The sequence below is a fragment of the Schistocerca piceifrons genome, chromosome 1, assembly GCF_021461385.2.
Source record: "Schistocerca piceifrons isolate TAMUIC-IGC-003096 chromosome 1, iqSchPice1.1, whole genome shotgun sequence".
Taxonomy (NCBI): domain Eukaryota; kingdom Metazoa; phylum Arthropoda; class Insecta; order Orthoptera; family Acrididae; genus Schistocerca; species Schistocerca piceifrons.
This window is the reverse complement of record NC_060138.1, coordinates 1,240,000,085-1,240,021,774: the sequence shown is the minus strand read 5'-3', so window position 1 is coordinate 1,240,021,774 and position 21,690 is coordinate 1,240,000,085. Positions and strand designations below refer to the sequence as shown.

At 36.4% G+C, this 21,690-nt stretch overlaps 1 protein-coding gene across 5 annotated transcripts in view; it reads left to right on the top strand.

Annotated features, from left to right (window-relative positions):
- The window catches only part of LOC124782103 (zinc finger MIZ domain-containing protein 1), a 149,929-nt gene extending 128,681 nt beyond the window's left edge, over positions 1-21,248 (top strand). For 4 of the 5 annotated variants that reach the window (XM_047253915.1, XM_047253917.1, XM_047253914.1 and 1 more), the window contains 10 exons: positions 1,154-1,234; positions 2,457-2,592; positions 4,216-4,426; positions 7,238-7,432; positions 9,707-9,849; positions 11,296-11,437; positions 12,252-12,387; positions 12,987-13,234; positions 14,044-14,340; positions 18,526-21,248. In XM_047253915.1, coding sequence (XP_047109871.1) covers positions 1,154-1,234; positions 2,457-2,592; positions 4,216-4,426; positions 7,238-7,432; positions 9,707-9,849; positions 11,296-11,437; positions 12,252-12,387; positions 12,987-13,234; positions 14,044-14,340; positions 18,526-18,690 — 1,754 coding nt within the window. In that variant the 3' untranslated portion in view covers positions 18,691-21,248. The remainder of the gene's footprint in view (positions 1-1,153; positions 1,235-2,456; positions 2,593-4,215; positions 4,427-7,237; positions 7,433-9,706; positions 9,850-11,295; positions 11,438-12,251; positions 12,388-12,986; positions 13,235-14,043; positions 14,341-18,525) is intronic. The other variant, XM_047253918.1, reaches the window with a different exon arrangement.
- Positions 21,249-21,690: the final 442 nt, after the last annotated feature.

Sequence of the window (21,690 nt, the reverse complement as noted above, 5' to 3'; positions counted from 1 at the left end):
GTGAATATGTGAAATGTCTTCAGTTGATGAGTATTTTTTTTAGTGACAAAAGTTGAGGGGTCAGGTGTCATGATAAGTTATATTGTAGAGATTCATTTTGTTGGCTCGTGTGGGTTGAAATTTGGTTTGCCATTACTAATGTTTCTTGACTGGTTAAATTAATTAATTAAAATATTTGAACTAATTCACATAGTGCTCAACAGAAAAGCAATACATATTATAGTTTTATTTTACGTAGACAAATTATTCTCTTTACATAATGAGCTTTATTTTGCATTATTCTTTACTATAAAGTCAAATATTTTACTGTTAGTTTATGGTGCTTTTCTAAACAAAATCTTCTCTTCTGTCTACTATTTTCTGTTTCAGTTGTAGTATTCAGCCTATTTTCTGTTTCAGTAATAGTATTCAGTTGGTATTGAAACTTAGTTGTTGCTATGGTATATCTGAATCACAGAGTGATATTTTATTTGTGAACAGTCAGGTTAAAGAGTGAGGGATCTATATTTTATTATTGTTCAACTAGTTATTCTTTTCATTTGGTATAAAACAATATGGACCAAAATATGCTTTGTCTATATTTTTATAAAAAAGTATAGTATCTCATATTGAAAGATGTAGCACCCAGCCCAGAATTATCTATAAAATGATCTGCAGCTTATTACACCAACTGTCCAGGGAAGTATGCTGTAAAATTGAGAATGATGACGTAAGACTTTCATTTTGAATCTCTTAAGAAGTAGATTTGAAAGCAGACTTGCAGAATTTACTACCTACTTTTTTACATCTTTAAAGATCCAGTTGCAGTTTTTATCTCATTTCATACATATGTGAAAGAAGCTGCTTGGTTGCTCAAACTGAAATACACACTTACATGTGTATACTGTTCAACACTGCTCAGTCATTCATGGAAATGAGAAATACCCATAAGCACGGCTAATCAAAATAATTATTTTCTCAGGCCATAGTACGTACTGAAAATAACAAAGACAATTTTGGCAGCAACTGTTTCTTGGCAAAAATAAATAAATACAGTGTGTGCTGCCTGCATAACAGGAACATTGTTTCATTTTATGATTTTTTTGTAATTTGAAGAAATCGGTTAATTTTTGTGTTAGTAAAGGTTATGTTTTCTTTTTAATGTCCCTTTCAGCTGCCTACATGACAAACCAGCCGTGCTGGTGTGAGCAACCAGTGTTTCATCACTCATGTGACAAGGTGTCCAAATTTTTGCGTAAGTGACACATTTTAATTGTGACACGTTTTGTATCTGCGTTCACTTTTTAAGTATGGTGTGTACAACAGCTTCTGTGTGTATTTGTGGTCTGTACACTGCATGTGCAATTCTAAATGTTGTACTCAGTTGTCAGGACAGATTCAAATCTCCACCATCAAATTAGTGAAAATAAATAGAAAGGAAAAAGAACAAAGATTCAATGAATAAATCTTAAATTCCAAAAAATTAATTACAGAACACAGCAGAAATGAAGGTTAAAGTGAAGATAGTATTTTGTCCTGGAGGCAAAAAGACATAAGTTTTGTATCTCCATTTTTTCTTCTTCTGAAAGCAGTTTTAATGTCTGATTCATGACCTTAAAATACTATTTTTTGGCATAACTTCTTGGTTCATGTTGCTCAAACTGATAGCTGATAAAAGACACACACAAATTTAGGATTACATTTGTTTTCTTCAAAATTTTACCTGTTTCTTTTGGGATTAATAAGTCATTTCTTCTTGTGCTGAAATTCTGTCTGTCTATGTGCAGTGGATTTGTAATGCTGAAAAACACTGTGTAAGCATCTGAAAAAAGTAGATAAAATACTGAGGAAGTAAAGAAAAAAGCTTTTAACAGACTGTAGTTTTCATGAAATGTATTCTGTAAAGCAGAAATAGAGGAACATTATTATCAGTAAGCATATTTCAATAAATAACAACCATGATAATATGTTCTTCACATGACAAAAAAAGTTGAGTATAGATATTTCAATTTGGTGTTAGTTTTCATTTCTGCCTGAAGCTATATGTTTTGCATTCCAACTCTTTGTTTTAAATAACCCAAAATAATCTACAGAAGTGCTGGAGGGTTTGTGCTTTTATCATTGCTTTCTTTTACAAAATGTCTGCCTGTTTTCTGATGAAAGAAACTGGAAGGGGAACCTGTCATGTACAAAGTCAAATTTCCAAGCATTTCCAACAGCTCATTTTATTTGTGCTACTATATAAATGAAATAATTTGAATTGAAATGAGTCATTTGGATGTAATTAGGCTAATGGCTTAAAGAAAATGTTAATTTTGCATGAAATGGACCAACTTCTCTTCTTTTGCGTCTAAAATCAATGCCAAAAGAAAGCACAAGTTGTGCAATGAGCTTTTGAGTGAGACTGTTTCACTGCTTTCAAATGTTTATGCTAATAAACAAAAATCTTATGTAGTTTTAATTTTTGTTCTTTGCAGAGGATGATGAATTAAGGCTGACATTTCCTGTTAGAGATGGCATCATCTTGCCTCCATTCCGGCTTGAGCACAACCTGGCTGTCAGCAACCATGTCTTCCAACTCAAACCAACTGTCCATCAGACACTCATGTGGCGGTAAGAAATAGAAACATTATGTTTAGTTTAATAATCTGCAATGAGAATTGCTACAAAATGGCACAGGTTGAAAAAATTTTACTTACTAAGCTACAACGGAGACAGCCTTGAGCAGGAAGTCGCAAAGCTGGTAGCTTTTGAAAGCAGAAAAAAAGGTTGGAAGAACCAAGATTAATTAAGAAAGACATAAAGTAACGCATGTCTGAGAGAGACAGTGGGCTACTATGAGAGGTGAATAAACAAACTGTATAGGTCATGCTAAGTCTGCAACACTCTTTTTCTTTATCAGACAAAGGGCTTTCCAACTCTCAAATCCAGCATGTTTATTGTTTTATTCTTGTGCTTGTCTCCATTGCTGTTTGATAAGTAAAGTTTTTTTCTATTTGCTTTTGGTTGTACCTGGAATAAAACAATGTGAAATTGTCAACACAACAATATTTTTTAAAATTAAAAATAGAAGTAAAAAGCAATTCTTATACTAAGACAGAAGAGAAGTGTCCAATTGCTTGTTAAATTGGTGTATGTGCAGTTTTGAAGTTAATATATTTTGTTATGATCTACAAATTGCTTTGGCCAGTATTTTCAGGCATGCAGAAATGATTATTATTATTCTTCTTAATTATGTTTAAAAGGATAAAAAAATAGCATGCAAATTCTGTGAAAGTATTCCTGGTGAAATAATCTTGAGATAAGGCCTGACTATTAGAGGGGAAAAAATTCTTCAGGGTACTGCACTTGAGCGGTTAGAAGTCTGAGGAGTTGGAACACCCAACTTTTAACTGGAGTAGTCTCCATGCAGCTTCCACCTATTCCCATACTTACAGAAATTTGCATTGGAAAGTGTTTAGAGACCAGTGAAGATGTTTTGGTAACCATAGATGGGCATTTTTCAGACCATCCAGAATCACGTTTGTGGTACATAACCTGTCCACAGGACTACACCAAAAAAGTAGGTCTTTGAACTAAAACAATTTTAAAAATTTTACCATTCCACGGTGGCAGGCTGTTATAGCAACCGGTTTAAAAGTGTTTCAGAACAAGAGCAGTCTCAGTAATGTTTGTGTGCACACCAATACAGACATTGTACCATGTGCGAATTGTACCATGGTTTTGTAAGCGTGGCCTTGTCTTGTTCTGTCGTAGTGGAACCGGCTGGTGTGCTCAAGGTCCACTGCAGGGTTTAGATGTTTCATGGTGGATGGATTATATATCCAGTTACCTTGGTGTCTATTTTACGTTATTTGTAGTTTCTTGACTGATGGGCCATGTATCCTTCTACTTCTACACAATCTGATGATGTCCCAAAAGGGTGACACTAAATAATCTTGCAACCAAGACTGTTTTTGTTCTGTAAAACAGTTTTTCACTGCCAGGCAAAGAAATTTTAGCCTCACTCTCTAACATACAAAAAGCAAGGACATGGAAAATATTTGCAGGTTTTATAAAATGTTTTGTACATTCAAGTTTGCTGGTAATATTATGGTACCATTGCAAGAGATGATACCATTTCTTACCAAATTTATTCATTCAAAATTCTGACTCAGTGGCTAAATTTCTGCATAATATTTACAGCAAGCTAAAATCAGTTTACAGTGTTCTTACATTCATTTTTTTATTGTACAGGTCAGATTTGGAGTTGCAGCTCAAGTGCTTCCACCATGAAGATAGACAAATGAATACCAATTGGCCTGCAAGTGTGCAGGTTTCAGTGAATGCAACCCCACTAAGCATCGACCGTGGGGAAAATAAAACCTCGCACAAGCCACTTTACCTAAAAGAAGTTTGCCAGCCAGGAAGGAACACAATACAAATCACTGTCTCTGCCTGTTGCTGTGTAAGTATTTTTCTGGATCAAAAGTTAATTACCATGTTTATTTGGAATGGAGCAGTGTTAATGTAATTTTTAAGTTAGTTAAAGGATGAACTGAAGAACATTTCTAAGTAGGGACAAACTGGTTTTCTGTTTACCATTCTTTTTTTTCATCGTCAATTTAACCTGATTGTAAAAACTTATGAAAATAACTCATTTTCAGTTTTGTGTTGCTGGTTTTTCCAATGATAAACAAGGATGTCAATCAAACACTGAAAAATTCTAAGACTCCCATGGACTTTTACACTATACATTTCAAGACATGTAGAATCAAAATTTCAAGCAAAACAGTTAGACTAAAGAAAACTTAGTCTGATCGCTGCTTTTCGGGAAAAATAATGAGGGGATGAAGACAGCAAAAAATTGCCAGTATTCTCCTACTGGGTCTAATTTTTTGAAACTCTGCTCAAAATTCGTGCTGTAATTGAGGATCATATAACTATTTGGGCTTTGCAATTATTCAGTGGTAAAGAGTGAAAATTGTGGTTGGGGGCTCTATCTTTCATGTTATGTTGTCCATTTTTGAGGGCTACAAGCATATAAAGGAACATTATGTGGATGCAGACAGTAGATCAACTACTTCCAATTTTTATTATTAACTGTGAATGAATTGTTAAATTTTTATTTATTACTGTTGCCATAATTTCCTTTCTCTTTAATCATATTGTAGAAAAGATAGAGAAACGATAAGCTTTCATGTAAAATTTGTAGCCTTGCTTATTCTTTTATTATTACTAAACCTGTTTTGTGGTCATATTTATTTACTTTTGAACAGGAATTTGAATAGGCCTATGGAAGTCTTTTGCTGACGAAAATAAAAATATGCTTTCAAAAAATTCTAAGTAACAATTTAGAAACTTGGCAGAATATAACATTTACAAGGAACAATTATGAGACAATAGCTAAAATTTCAATACTGGATTAATTTATTGGCCAATATTTATTCATAAATACTCAATGTATTAGTTAATCGGTGAGTCCTTTTGTCAAAAACAATATCAAGGGTGATATTAAGCTTTTGTAAGCCACAGGACTTCATACCAAAGATAAATATTTTTTAGGCTACAAATGATAAGCCTTCTACTCGGCTCCCAAAAAATGAGAGTAACACTGCTTCTGGGGTGTAAAGAGCACTGAAAGTAAAGCTGTATTTCACTAGGAAACAAACTTTCAGGCTCCACTAGTCCACTTTTGGCTACTTCCTGGTCATGTGATGGCCAAAGAGGGTTTGCAGTTGTTCTGACCTTCTCTCAAGGCGAATGTTTACTGATTTTGTCCAAGTACTTATTTACCTCTTGGGTCAAATAGCTGATGGCTTTGCTGGATTTGAACGTGTTCGTGTACATTTTTTTAAGCTGTGGATCAGAGAGTGTAGAACTGCACAGCAAAGTGTCTGTAATGCTTTTGCATTTCTGTCTTTAAGGCTGCTTAGAAGCATTTGAGGTAGGACTTTCGGTCCGCTATGCATAGAATAGATTTTTTAAATGCGTTTTCGAGAATGGTTACTTGGGGAATAACAAGGCTTACTGCAATTAATGTGCTTCCAGAAAACTCCTTTGTGTACGTGTCAAAAAGCATTAAAATATCAAATATTTATGACAACGATTAAATGCGATTTAATACCTCCCTCCTAGGGATGGTGCCATTCTGCAATGCAGTTGATGTTTGGCAACTACAGTGAGGAATGACTGTATAGACCAGGTAGGGAGGGAAGTGTGTTAGGGTAGTCTCTACAGTTGTACAAAGCCAATGTACCAGGGTGGTATAATGGTTAGTGCATCTGCCTGCTAGTAGAAGACCTAGGTTTGAATCCTGGCCTTCGCACAAATTTTCATTCATCACTTCAGACTGCATATATACACCATAAATGTTTGACACTTGATAAGCTCTGTCAAACCATATAGTTTCATTACATTTGAGTTTCTCACTCCGTTACTGAATAATTAAGCATCGTCTTAGGCATAAAGTACTGCTAGTTGTTAACATACGTACAGTCCCCTATGAAATGAATAATAACTTATGATATATTGTTGAAATATTAATTTTATAAACCTATTTCTGGAAAGGGTAGGTATAGTCTGCCCGAATTACTTAATTTCGCATGTTGCAATATTCAGCCAGTCTGGTGCATGAAATACAATCCTCTCATGCTGTGGAAAAATATCTACATATAACACAACACAGAAGGAAAATATCTTGTTAGGAAAAGCAATTTCAGAGAAGTTTTTCATGTGGGCAGAACTCGTCACTTTATAAGAATAATGTGTTACTGTGTACTATTTTGCCATCCAAGAAGGTTGCCACAACAGAGATGAGGCAGGTGGAAACCGTGATCACTACACTACAGCTGTTGTCAGTAGTCTATAACTATGGGGATTTATGTTATGTGATTAAAAATGGAAACCCACACAAACCCAAGTCACAAGAGCTGGTTCAGCTTTTTTGTTGAGAAGACATTGCTGGACCATTCTTACCAAAGGCTTTACCCTCTCAGTATGTTAATTATTATTGTTCCATTTTAGGAAATTGTCCAGAACTCTTTAAAATTAGTTTCTTCATTAAATCTAATTAAATGCTAGAGTGGTGGCCTGAAATTGGAACAACTGTTACTGCAAAGTGTAATTTTATCATTTGAGAAATAGCTCTACATTTTTATAATTTCTAAAATAACTGTGCAATTTTATAATTTCAGCAAAGTATTGATGTGAACTAAGTTTCCTACAGTATCATGGCTCCATGCATGAGTTACATTTCTTGTATGTTTCTTTATTCCAGTCTCACTTGTTTGTGTTGCAATTGGTGCATCGTCCCAGTGTGCGCAGTGTGCTCCAGGGTCTCTTGAGAAAACGATTGCTGACTGCTGAACATTGCATATCCAAAATTAAGCGCAATTTCAGCAGTACTGCTTCAGCAGGTGGAGGTTTAGGAGGAGACCGTGATCGTGATGGTGTTGAGCAGACAGCACTGAAGGTATTTACAGTTCATAAAGCTGCTTTTAGAATGTGAGCATATAAAACTGTATCTCTGAGAATACATTATTATTATTATTATTATTATTATTATTATTATTATTATACATTTTTGCCCTTAAGACAGTGACTGAACTTGCATATTACATGATTATTCAATTTTCTCCTTTTTATGTTTTCTTCTTTTTCTCTTCCCAAAATCTCTTCTTTCTTTGACTGTGTTCATATTTCCTTTGTTCTGTTTATATTTTTCCTGGTCTCTTTTTTTCTTTTACTTCAAATTTCATGTTCATAATTTTATTTCTGAATTTGTCTTGTCTTGTTTTTTTTTTCTCTTTCTGAGTCTGGTGTTGTTCATTCTGTGTATGTGCCCAAAGAATGTTAACCAATGTTTTCTCATTATGTCTGTGAGTCTGTCTGTGTGTTCACACAGTTCTTTGGTTGGCCTCTTCATCCATACACCGTCTCTCCAAATTTTTTTTGAAGGATTTATGTTCTATCTTTTCTGTCTTTGTGATTTCTGATGTGGTTGTTTCTGATGCATAGAGGGCTTCTGGTAGTACAACTGTATTGTAGTGCCTGAGTTTCGCTTGTCTTGAGATGCTTCTTTTATTGTAGTGAATCCATGTAAGTTTGTACGCTTTCTGAAGTTTTTCTGTTCGTTCTGTATTGGATGCCTTGTTTGATCCTCCCATTTGTATGTATCCTCCAAGATACTTGAATTTTTCCACTCTGTTGACCAATCCATATTTTGTGTTCATGAATTGTGTATTGTTGTTCTTTCTTTCTATATATTGTGTTTTCTTGTATGCTATCTGTAACCCCTTTTAGCAGAGACTTCATGTAAATATTCCAGGGCTTCTTGCACTTCTTCTCTGTTGTTGCTGAGTATTGCCAAGTTGAATACATTGATTTAAAACATCTGTATCATGTAAATCTTTCTAAAATCATGTGGGAATGGCATAGAAACACAATAGCGTCTTGAGTGCTGGGGGATTCCATCCTGTCGTTCCACTTCAGTCAACTGTAGCCTGTCGATATTCAAGCTTTCTTGTCACTATCTCTTTACTAGATAGTCTGATACCACAGTCTTCGTGCATCATAGGTGCAGGTGCAGGGAAAGTTATTCCCTATTTGGGTCCTACAATGCCATTAAATTATTATCAGGTGGGGCAAATGAGGAAGCAAAAATCTCATTCAGAACTATATTTCAGAAAGTTACAGGAATAGATAGTTATTCCAGTCACTGAATAAACAGAATAAAGGTGGGAGGATTTGTCAGTATTGTAGTAAGCAACACTGTCTTTTAGGCTTTATATGTTAACCATTTTTGTTTTATGGAATTTCCTTCTAGAAGTACACTTTGGTCTTGTTTTGCTTTGATTGATTATTTGTTTGTCCAGTTTTCTTCAGGACTGTAGTAGTAGGTATTGACTTCAAATGTCTATATTTGTCGAATTTTTTATTGTACTGACATAACCTTGAAATCTAGTGATTTATAGACTCACTAGATTAGTTTACAAGTTATATCTTGCATAAATTTGTGTGCAGGCTGCAGCTGCCGAACTGCACCAGCCTACAGTGCTCTTTCACAATGAAACCCCCAACAAATCATTGCCCCCCCCCCCCCCCCCCCACACACACACACACAACACTGTCTCTGCCACTTTGGGCCAAGTTATTTTGTGCGCACTCTTCAAGTGATTTAATTTTGGAGTCAAACTGGTGGAGAGCACAAGACCTCAACAGAACTGAATGAACTGAAAAATATGGACATCATAGGACAAGCTGTCACAGTAACAGAGAATGAAGTAATAGCTTGTGAGAATTAAAATAGGAGGAAAAAAATTGAAATAAATAAGAAAGGCATATAACATTGGTTTTCAGATGTAATGTACTAAGTATGTGTAGCTTCACTTGTCACTTTTGCTGAGATATTTTTTGCTATCTAATGACTTGTTGTACTATGCACACAATCCATAAAAATAATAATTTAGCCAATCCTACTCCCAAGAAAAATTCAAAGTGCCCTCATGCTTTTAATGAGATGTAAAGTCTACATTCATGCATTTTAAATTTACTACTGAATACATCTAGTGGGAGGATGTCATCTCAAATGTGTATTGTATGAAATAATGTAAAATATATATTTAACAGTTTCTTTAGATAGCTCTTTTGCCTGTAGAGCTATTGTGGAACTCCATATCTATACTAATAACAGAGTGAATAAGACTGTATATCATTTCAGTTCTAATACAGTTCACTTTTATTTCAGGTCTCCTTGAAATGCCCTATAACCTTTAAACGTATCACCTTACCCGCCCGCGGTCACGACTGCAAGCATATCCAGTGCTTTGATCTGGAATCTTACCTACAGTTGAACTGTGAGCGGGGTTCTTGGCGATGCCCTGTCTGCAAGTGAGTAATTATTTACTACGAAAGGATCCATTTCGTCTTTTGGTGTGTAAATGCAAAGCATCTTAATTTGTAATACGTGTTAGCTTCTTGGTGATTTTATTATTTTTTAATTGATCAGTGTAAAAATTGTAATGTGATATATTACAATACAGTACACTGTAGTAAACTGTCATAATAATTTCTCCATCTTCTAAATTATAGTATATTAAGCAGGAATTTTATTTTTTAAATTCACAGAATGTTAAATACAATAGTAAAAATTGTACTGAAATACCGGTGTCTATTTTTAAAAATAAATTGTGGCCATGATTGGTAAAATGACACATGGAAGCAAATAAAATAGAGTGTATGTGGCTGATTCTATGGAGAGCAAGAAAAGGAAACACATGCGAAGTTTTACTATTCAGAGTTTTCAATAGTTTATAACAATCTTGTGTGAATCAAGCAATACTTAAGACCATCAATGGTTTTCTTCTTTGTTGAAGCTTGTTATCTCTTGTGCGACCAACTCCATTACTGCAGTTACCTGATGCATACCTTCAGTTACAAATATATTACAAGGATGCCCGATATAGAACAGGTGTTGAGTTACATACAGACACAATCGTGCCAGTCTGTGACTTGACATCTCCTCTATGTGATGAGTTACAATTTATCCTTTTCATATTGTTGTTAGTCCATCTGGTGTTTGATATCTGAAGTTATATATACATCTGTCTGTGAAACTCTGTCTGGGATAATATATACTGCATTGTCAACCCAGTCACTAATTCTGTCTGAATGCATTTTATTTATCAGACAGTAGTACCAATTAAAAGAACTTTGGAAATTCAAGATCTGCAAAACTTCCAGGATTGCCTTGATTTATAGTTGGGTGTTAATGCGTTAGCAGTGTTACCTAAAACAAAAAACACAGTTAATTCATAGCTTTTAAGGCATTATGTGTCAGTAGAGTAAGCATTAGTTTAACATGATCAATTTTTATGGATCCATGCTGATTGCCATGAGAGTACAGTTATACTGAAGAAAGCAAATTGTATCTAAGTTTGTATAAATTCTGCAACAGGAAGCTCTTGCAGTATAGGGTGGCAGTTTTGCATTACATTTTGTTGGACGTCTGACAGATAGTTACAAACTTGAGTTCTTTTTGTAACTCAGCACAAACATCTGCTTCCAGTAAATAATCATCAATAAGAGAAATAATTCAGCTACAAATTCCTTGTAGAGCTTTACAGACACTAGCAAGAACCTTTTCCTTCCTAACACTCTCATCTGATCCAGCTGCTATTTAAATGTTTGTATCTAATAATTCTTCAAGAAGCCAAAAGTCTGCATTATATAAATAGTAATGATTAATTAATTTGTGGTATGTATAATGTAATGAGATGTAGAGAGGCAGGAACATTTTATTGTGCCACACTAAAAGAGTCATGTATTGTGTTACAGCAAACCTGCACAGCTTGAAGGACTTGAGGTGGATCAGTACATGTGGGGAATTCTGAACACAATCAGTAATAGTGACATGGAGGAAGTCACCATTGATTCTGCTGCTAACTGGAAACCAGCCAAAAGTGTACCAGGAATAAAGGTCAGTGGGGTACAAGTTAATTAAAAACCAGGCATAAATGAACTAGCAGGTCTTACACATTGTGTTTAAAAGGACAGCAGTGACAAATGTAAACTGCTGAAATTAAACAGGTTGGATTGTTCAAAAAATGTGATTTTAGCATAACCGAAACCAAAACTGGAATGTAAGTAGTAGTTGAGTGGACAGATCAGAATTAACCTTATGCCATCCAGCACTTCGTATTAAAGCTGAGTAGCTGTTGTGGGATTGAAAAAAAGATTTGTATTCAGTTTCCTTTTCAAATTTTGAGGCTTCTTTGGCAGGTAAAGAAAAGAAACATATGTATATGAATGTTGTTGAACCAGTCACACTTGGAATGAAAATGTGTGTCTCATGTGCATTTATATTTTTATGTGACAGAATTGTAAATGAAGTAAGTAATGTTGAAAAGAAATTGTACTGTTTTTAAATGAATAATGAGAAACTGTTAAAAGATACACAATTTTGTTTAGACTCTGGCGGTAATCTAAGATTAGTGGACATGGTTGGGGACTGTGAATAGGTGGCACTAGGTTGGCGTGGGAGTTTGCCAAGAGTCCGTGCATTTGCGATAAACACTGTGTCCTGGTGATAAGCAGGCAATCTCGGGTTTGAGTCCAAGTCTGGCCCACATTTTCACTTGTCGCTGCTGATTCTGCATAGTCTTAATGCAGCTGATATCATCAGTTCCATCCCTTCCCTTTCCTGTCTCCCCTCTCCATCCGCAATTTATGTAAGATACCTGTTTGATTAGAAATTTACGTTCGAGAAATTTTTATTTTTCCTTTTCTTTCAGACGGAGGAGGAGAATGAAACATGTGGTGCTAAACGCCTTGGGAAAGCAATGTCTCCAGGTAGCATGACACTACCAACTATGAATAGTTGGGATGTCAACCATGCGATGTCTCCTTACATTCCTCCAGATATGAACAGTAAGTCAAAACTTGTACTTAACGTGAGCTTAGTACATTATATTCATACTAAAAATGAGAGTTGAAGAGCTATTCTGACACTTCAGCTTGCATTCTGCAAGAAAAGATTGTACTTTAATTGCAATTGACAACATAGTTTTAAGTATTGAGTAGATTTGGAAAAACAGTTTTGTTTTGATTGTGCTGTTCTGCACTGCATAATCAGTTCTTTCAGTACTCTGAATGTGAAGAATGAGAGAGAATGGGGATACAGAGTAAGAGGTAAAAAATTTTGAAATGTTTATTTTTATTCTGTGGAGATGCAGTGAATTACATACGTGTGTACAGTTTATGAATTCGGGGGGGGGGGGGGGGGGGGGTTGTATGTATTATTCCCTTTTGTGTCTCAGCTTTGTTCTCATAATTTTGTCTGTGTACGTTGAATGTTAAGTTTACTTTTTTCCGTTGTGTTAAGATACACATAGACAATGATTGTGAAAATGTGTTGACCACAGAAACAAAAACTGATAGCAATAAATTAAGAGAGCGCAGTTTCTAGAGTAAAATTACTAAGTTTTTGTGGTGTTAAGGAGACTTTAAGATGTTTGGACTTCCTTTAGGTATTGCAAGTGGCTCGATGATGGGTGGTGGTCCTCCTCCGTACGGAGGCACAACACCAGGAACAGGAGGAGCGCGGCCTAGCCCGTTTGACTTTGGAAGCAATGGGCCTGTTGGCACGCAAGTGCCAGGAGCAGGAGTGGGGGCAACGGGTGATTATGCTGCCGGGACAGGACCTCTGACTCACCTCAGTGATTCTGTCAACTCCTTAGACCCACTTAACTCTGTGGAGAAGACGTTAAGTGAACAGGTATGTTGATAGGCAACTACTTTCTACGTGACAATGGAAATCCTTTTGAGACATCGTTTAAATCTAATTTTCTTAGCTCTAGGGACAGTTTCAAGTGGTAAAAATTACGTACAGTTTGTATGAGTGTCCTGATAAATAAGGTAAATTGTTACTGAAGAGATGATAATGTTAGTGTGGCTACTACAAGTTAAATGTATAGCAGTAATGTGATCAGAACTGTTACAGCTAATTAATGTATTTGACATTATAGAGGCATAACAGATCATAATTCAGTATATCGAACAAAGTACCACTCGCAGCTCTGGTTTTACACATGTGGGTAAATTGTGTTTCATATCCATAAAGTTAAGAAATTTTTGTTAAAAGAAGTAAAAAAAAATGGTCGTTTGAAAGCACCACAAACTTCCACTGGTTTCATTGCTTCCCCACCAGTGGTAGATAATACATTTCCGCGTTTAGAAAGTATGTCACTCTCTGAACCTCGTACCCAGTTAAATTATTAGTCACACTCTGGAACTCATACCCAGTGAGATACCAGTCACACTTTTAGAAGACTAATAAATGGAGAGATGTCCTAATTGTTTCTCTTCTTAGCTTATGGCAATAATAGAGACAGAACTAGAACAACAGAACAATAGGACCGGGCAGGAAGACAAAATCATCTAAATGACCTTTTTATAAACAGAACAGACAAGAGTATTAAAAAACAAACAAAATGAAAGTGAAATAGTAGTGTATCATTTTCTTCAAGGATATTTAATATTACTAAAGTGAGAGCCATTAAGCATTATTAAGTAATCCCGTTACAGATGCCGCATACTCCACATACTCCTCACACGCCACATACCCCAGGAGGTGCAGGTGGTGGAAACTCGGGACCACCCAGTGTACCACCAGCTGACACTTCGGGAGCAACCTCAGGGGCGGGAACTGCGACATCAGTGACGTCGGCAACTGTGAGTGCGAGTGCGGGTGCTGTACCGGGAACAGCTGACACGACATCGGCGTCTTCGGCTGCACCGTCTGCAGCAGACATACCATCTGACCTCAACTTTGATCCAGCTGCTGTCATAGATGGTGAAGGACAAGGCCAAGAGGCTTTGAATGTAAGTGAAACTAAGTGTTCTTGAATCATCTTTAGTTGAGGTGAAATGTGGCATATTGTGTTGAGGTAAAATAAGTTGGATATTCATTTGAGAAAAAGGACTTCTGAGAAATACCTTAGACAAAGCATAGAGAAATAAGAAGAAATTAAAAGTCTGGGTGTGGCGGTGAAATAACGGCTATGTAGTGCTGGAATGGGAACAGGGAGGGGGCTGGATGGGTGAGGACAGTGACTAATGAAGGTTGAGGCCAGGAGGGTTATGGGAATGTATGTTACATATACAGCAGAACTAATATTTGCTATAAAATTAGTGAACCTCTCAACTTTTGAATTAAATTCATGTACAGTTACACAGTGCAGCACATAGTAAATTGAGAAATGTAGCAAAACATGATTTAATATTATGGGGAATTAATGTAATTTGATAAATGAATTACATCACAAACAGCATACAATATGTGGTGACAACTGATGTCTTAATTTGACTTCTCAGTGTTGCAGAAATGTTCCACAGAAAAATTAACATTTATTTACTTTTCTTTATGCTTGTAGTCATCACATGATGACTTTGGTAAAAATCATATTGTTTACAAAATTGTAGTACATATCATATTTGTGTACAAACGTTTAATACGTAACAAAGTCCAGATAGGTTTTTCAACAATATTATAAAAAGGATAGATTGCTACATACTGTAAAGACGACATGTTGAGTTGCAGACAGGCATAACCAAAAGATGGTTAGACATATAGCTTTTGGCCAGAGCCTTCTTCAGAAAAGAAATCACACACACACACACACACACACACACACACACACACACACACACACACACACATATATACATATTTCCACGCACATTCGCAAAAGACACCACACCGCACACATATGTGGCCACTGTCTCCAACCACTCTGGCCAAAATAATATGAAATACATAAAAATATGCACAGAAGGAAAATATTTATCTACAGTGTTTCATATATAATATATAAAACTTAGAAGTATTTCAATGAGTACAAATGGATCCTCAGTATGTGCTGCTATGGATTCTGGCAATTTGTTGTACCACACTGAGCCACTGATATATGAACTGTTATCTTTTACCTTTAATTTGGTTCTTTGTCTGTAATAGTTGTACTTCTTGGGTAGTAGTGCATATACAGTGAGGTATTTATTCTTAACTTGCCGAGTACCTGGCATTGCATTGATCTGTACTTATTTCAATTCTATTAGTCCATCTCCTCCTTCCCCCCAACTCCCCCCTATCTGTCCACTTCTTTGCACCCCTTCTCTCTGTCCACCGCTTCCACCTCCCACTTTGAGGTCATCTCCTCCTGCCCCTCTCTCTGTCCATCTGCTGCTGCCCCCTTTCTCTTCTCATTTCCTCCTCTTTCCTTTCTCTGTCCACTACTTTTAGTCACTGGAGATCAGTTTCTGTTGTATTCTTATTTCATGGACCATTCTGTTTTTCTATTCAAATGCCCGTCACAAAGTTCGTTATCCTTCCCACAGTCACCACAATCATCACTACTTGTCGACAGGATGCTGTACCTGTTTTTTTATATTTAATTTCATTTTCTAAGGTTGACACTTGTTTGGCATTTCCTTTCACTTCTCATAACTCTCTAGCTTCCCATTTTGCGACTTTCTTGTTTTATCATTTGGAAAATGTTGCAATTTCTGCAGTTCAGAATTTTCATTTCTTAAATGCAAAATATAACACCTCAGAAAGTCCATAATTTTTTGTTGATAATTGGTTGGAGTAATTTTGTCAGGAAATCGTAGCTTATGGAACATATCAAGAATGTGACAGGCTGTGTTGAATTAAAATGTGGCTATGATCAGACTCTACATCTTTAGTCAACGGAATGTAACTTATGGGGTTCCATTTCAGCACACGCAAATTCAGGCCATGGGCAAGCCTACTGACAGAGCTACAGTGTGCCAGATGCATAAAAGTGATTTCCAAAATTTCAGTACCTGCCCATGCTATAGAAAACTTATAGATGTGGACAGCATTTCTCTTTTCCATATGTACCTCTAATTATACATTAATGAGGCAGGAAATTATGACCATCTGGTTAACATGTGTTGACTGCCTCAAGTGTAATGATGCTTCACTGCCAGGCCAGGCACATGGCGTCACGCGTACGACTACTGTGGCCAGTGGTGGCCACACAGCACTCAACATCTTAATAGCGTCTTGGTCTACTTTGGAATGCAATACAATAATTATTGTGTATGGCTTGGATTTGACAAGACCTTGGTTAGATTTCCAGAAGCATGTGGCACATGCACAAATTTCCCATAAGTTTCAGGTTGGTGATTTATGAGTGTGGAGCTGATGTCTAATGGTGTCCTAGATGTGTTCTGTCAGGTTCGGGTCAGGCAAGCCAAGACAGCAATGTGAGTTCACTCTTCAAACCATTGTAAGACGGTTCTGTCCCTGTGAAACTGACAGTTATGATGCTGGAAGAAGCCATTGACGTAAGGGAAGATGTTGTTCATGAAGGGGTGTAGGTGTCTGCAGTAATGTTTATGCAGTTGACAGCCATCATGGTGCCTAGATTACTACTATAGATTGCAAAAAAGCCCAGGTGAATGCCCCCATAGCACAATATTGTCTCCACTGTCCTGTATCTTTGATGTAGTGTATATTTTGAGCATCCGTTGCCTGAATGACTGTGTATCCAGACATAACCATTGACCTAGTGTAATAACAAACATGATTCATCCAACCAGGTGACCTTCATCCAACCAGGTGACCTGTTTCCAATGGTTCACAGTCGAATCTTGATGATCCTGTGCTCATTGCTATTGTAACTGAAGATGTCCTTGGGTCAGCATAGAAACATAGAGATTGTTTGCCCCATGTTCAACAATGTGTGCTGAACAGCATGCTCTGAATCCTTGTTCCTGCACCAGCACTGCACCCTGTCATCATATCTGCTACAGATTGCACCCTATGCTGCTTTACAGAGTGGGAAAGCCTCGAACCACCTCATTCTGTGATGAGGTGTGGATGTCCGATACCTTGTCACCTACTCATGGTTTCACCGTCGACCATTTTCAGGTGCTGGGCAGCAACAATCTGCCCTTTGTCAAACTGCTTATGTCAGTGGATTTCCCCATTTGTGCCCTGTATTGAGACTAGAATAATTTTTGGCTCATCAGTGTTTGTATTCTAGACACAAAATTTTCATGAACAGTATTTTTCTGTAATTGTTATTAGAAAAAAGCAGAAGGTCTAAATTATTGGATTAATGAACAATGGAAATTTCAAGTTGGACATACAAAGATAGAATGCTATTCACTTTAAAGATGACACATTGAGTTGCAGGCACACATAATGAAAAGGCTTTTACACACTTATCTTTTGGCCAAAGCCTTCTTCAGAAAAGAAAGTTCACACACATTCACCAAGCAAGCACACTTCATGCACACATAATCACTATCTCTGGCTGCCAGCAGCCAAAGATAGCTTTCATGTGTGTGTGAGGTATGCTTACTTGTATGAATGTGTGTGTTTTTTTTCTTTTCTGAAGAAGTCATTGGACGAAAGCTCAATAGGTAATAGCCTTTTCTTTGTGCCTGTCTGCAACTCAGTGTGTCATCTTTATGGTAAGTAGCAATCTATCCTTTTCATAATATTGTAAATATTGGAGTATTATATTTTTTCATGTATGAAATATATGTATCTACCAAACAATGGAAAATCCACGATGGAATGTAACAGTGGTGTGAAAAGGAAAGTTGCTACTCATCGCATAGCGGAGACGCTGAGTAGCAGATAGGCACAACAAAAAGACTGTCACAAATATAGCTTTCAGCCAGTAAGGTCTTCGTCAAAATTAGATGACAAACACACACATACGTACTCATGCAAAAGCAACTCACACACACGACTGCAGTCTTAGGCAACTGAGGCCTCAGTTGCCTAAGACTGCAGTCATATGTGTGTGTGGGTTGTGTTTGCGTGAGTGTGGACATGTGTGTTTGTCATCTAATTTTGATGAAGGCCTTACTGGCTGAAAGCTATATTTGTAACAGTCTTTTTGTTGTGCCTATCTGCGACTCAGCATCTCCACTATACGGTGAGTACCAACTTTCCTTTCCACCATATTGATATATGTATCTATGTTGGTTTATAAATATATTTCAGTATTTTGGTTGTTCTTCCCTCAGTTGCTTCCTGACAACGGTGTGGATCCTATAGAGCTGTTGTCGTACCTGGAACCACCGGACCTGGCAACTCCGCCATCGAGTGGTGCGAGCAGCAATGGTGGAGCTGGCGGTGGAACTCCTGGTGGTGCCACCACAAGTGACGATATTCTTGCTTTGTTTGAATGAACATGCAACAAAGTGTGCTGTGTTTGCTGTACGTGTGCAAATGTGTGATATTGTGTAATTTATTGTACATAATCGAATGTACTGAAGGTGAATTTGAAGTAGATTGAATGTTGGCCAGTCTAGCAGATAGTGTTTCTGTAACAGTTCAGTGAACCTTGATAATTAAAATTTCTGGGCTGGCCTGCCACAGCACTGGACCTAAAATAGTGATGGAAGTGTATTAAAATACTTCAAGAAAGCAAATAATATTCTAACAAGAACTCTTAAACCCGAGAAAAATTGTGGGTTTACTGTAAATAAGAGAAATTTTGTAAGAAATGATGTAATATGTCTCTCTCTATCTCTGTCTTTTCCTTTTTTAAAATTTAGTTTCAGCTCTTTTGGAAATAAGATTATTTGTGTTTAGTGGTTGCATTAGTTTTATGCTTTCCTGACATCCCCTGGTTATGTGCAGGGATGTTACAAACATATTTCTGCATAATATGACCTTTTAATTGTTCTGATTGTTCATACGTAAATATGATTTTCAATTACTGTGTTTCCTCGTTTACTGTATTTTGCTACAGCAGTTTAGTTCAGGCAGCCATGGACCATTGTGGCCATGCTGTGGCAGGTGACTCGTAATGCCCCTTTAATTTGTGAGTTAATTATTTGTGTGTGATGGTTTTAAAATATGAACACACAAGGAGAGAGTGAAATATTTTACCCAAAACAAGAACCAAGTGTGTGAGGATGTGTACGTGAAACATTTTCGTGTGTAAATGTATCCTGTGACAAATCTCGAATGACTGCATATTGCATTCTTAGTGTACAGCTTCCCTTAAAGTATTAATTGTGAGAAGCACAAAAATTGTAATTGTAGATGAGCAGTATAACAAGTACAGAAAACTTTTAAAACAAGATATTAAAGACAATGTCAAAGTAAATATTTAATAGCTATGGTTAAAATGGAAACTTTTTGACAAAGCAGTTGTGGCAGCAAAATAAAAACAAGCTGATGTGAGTTGACACTATGTAATGAAGATTGTTTTAGGAACTATTTTGTGTAATTGTGTGGGAAATGATGTGCTGCTGTGTGATGCACAAGTTTCAGAAGCAGTTCCTATTTGAGCAGCTCCAGTTTGTGGACTGAGAGAATTCTTGCTTTTCCTGTCTTCTTTTTAAAATGTTGTTATTGAGAATGCCAAATTATTTTGTACTTAAAATGTGAATGTAATATGATTAAAGCTTTCTTCTGAAACTTGTGTAAAGAGAAAATATAAGCAAGAGTGGCCAAAGGAAAGTATGTTGCTATGGAAAAAATGTTTTCTGTCATCTAAGGACCTTAACATTTTTGAATAAACTAAAAGGAGTTAAATAAGAAACCTGCTAGAAGACCATACTGCCAATATATAAATTTCTCATGCAATTCAAAAAACTTGCTTTGTAGGGATTAGATGATCGTTTATAAGGATGATGAAACACAATTATCGATTTTCCCCTCCCATTTTTTCTTTTTGTCTTCATTTTAAGCTGAGAAGTATCTAAGAAGAAAAGTATACAAATACCAACAAGCATATATGTTCCTTTGAAGCTGTCATTTTATGTACTTCATAACTGACGATGGCAATAAATTGGTAATCTTTTTAGAAAAATTGTGACAGTTATAAAATATCAGAGGAATGAAGGCTTATGTTTAATAACAAACTACTAAGATACTGACCTCTGATAGTCTCCTTAAAATTTTTAAGTTCACTATTTAAGTGCCACACCATTGTTTCCTTCTTCCTTTCTTCTTTTCACAAAATTATTTGCATTCATGTTGAGGCAGACTCATCTCTGACTTTCATGGGAATGCAAAAGTCAGATCATTCATAAACCAGATTGTCTGAGTCTGGCTGTCACATTTGCAAAAATCAAGTCCTTAGAAGATAGAATTCCCCTAAGTAGCGCACAGCTTTTTTAAAACATTGTTAAAACAATCAATAATGGGGATAGGTATTCACAAATGAAAAATTTTTTTCCTGTTCAGATTTTCTTCTTTCCAAAGCAACATTTTTATTTATTACTTGTATTAATTAATGCACATATCAAATGTTGAATTTCAGATGGACCACTAGAATTTGGCAAAATTAAAAACATATGAAATATTCTTGTTTCTCAAATACTTTAAAATGTGTATCGTGAGAAAGATACTTGAAATTTTGGTAAAAGAAAGTAAAGAACAGAAACTTTTTCCCAGCACGTGGTACATAAAAAATTCCCCTCCAGAATAGTTTTTTCTCACTCCTGCACTCAATCTCTTGCACCTGTGGAACTCATATTTTTTAACTGCTTCACATGAAGAATTGTATTTGGACCAAGCAGTTGTGTTGTTGCCAGCTTTGGGCTTGAGAGTATAGGTGTAGCATTTCACTGTACTGCCGTTTAGCGGCTCGAAACAACGCCAGCTAGTTGTAGGTAGGTCTTCCTTTGTACGCTGTGCCATATGCACAGTGAAGTCATGTTTAACTTCAGTATTGTACATAGTTTCCAGTGTAGATGTATCTCTGCAAAAAATGTATTATTACACAGATGAACTGTTGTCTTATTTAAATTTCCTTTCTCCTTTAAGACCGTATAATTCTGTCTACTGTGCCCCACATACACTGCGTGGTCAAAAGTCTAGGGATACTCCATTGAACATGCTGTTTGTGATGGCCAGCATGCCTTCAAAGTTACCCAAGCGCAGACACTGAGTATCAAAAGTATAAACATATTCACTGTTAGAGTAAATCAATGAGAGTCTAAAGAGAGCATCATAATTGGGGGGGGGGGTGAGGGGGAACAAGACAGTTATGGCAAAGAAAAGGAAATACTAAACAAAAAATTGTAACTGATAGAGGTCAATGAAATCTACCTGCACTGCTGAACTGTAGCAGTACTATGGGAAACAACTGTACAACATCTTTACAGTCTGTTGCAGAGGACCTTCCCTACATGTGATGTTAAAGAGGTCAGAGGAAAAGACAAGAAGACCCT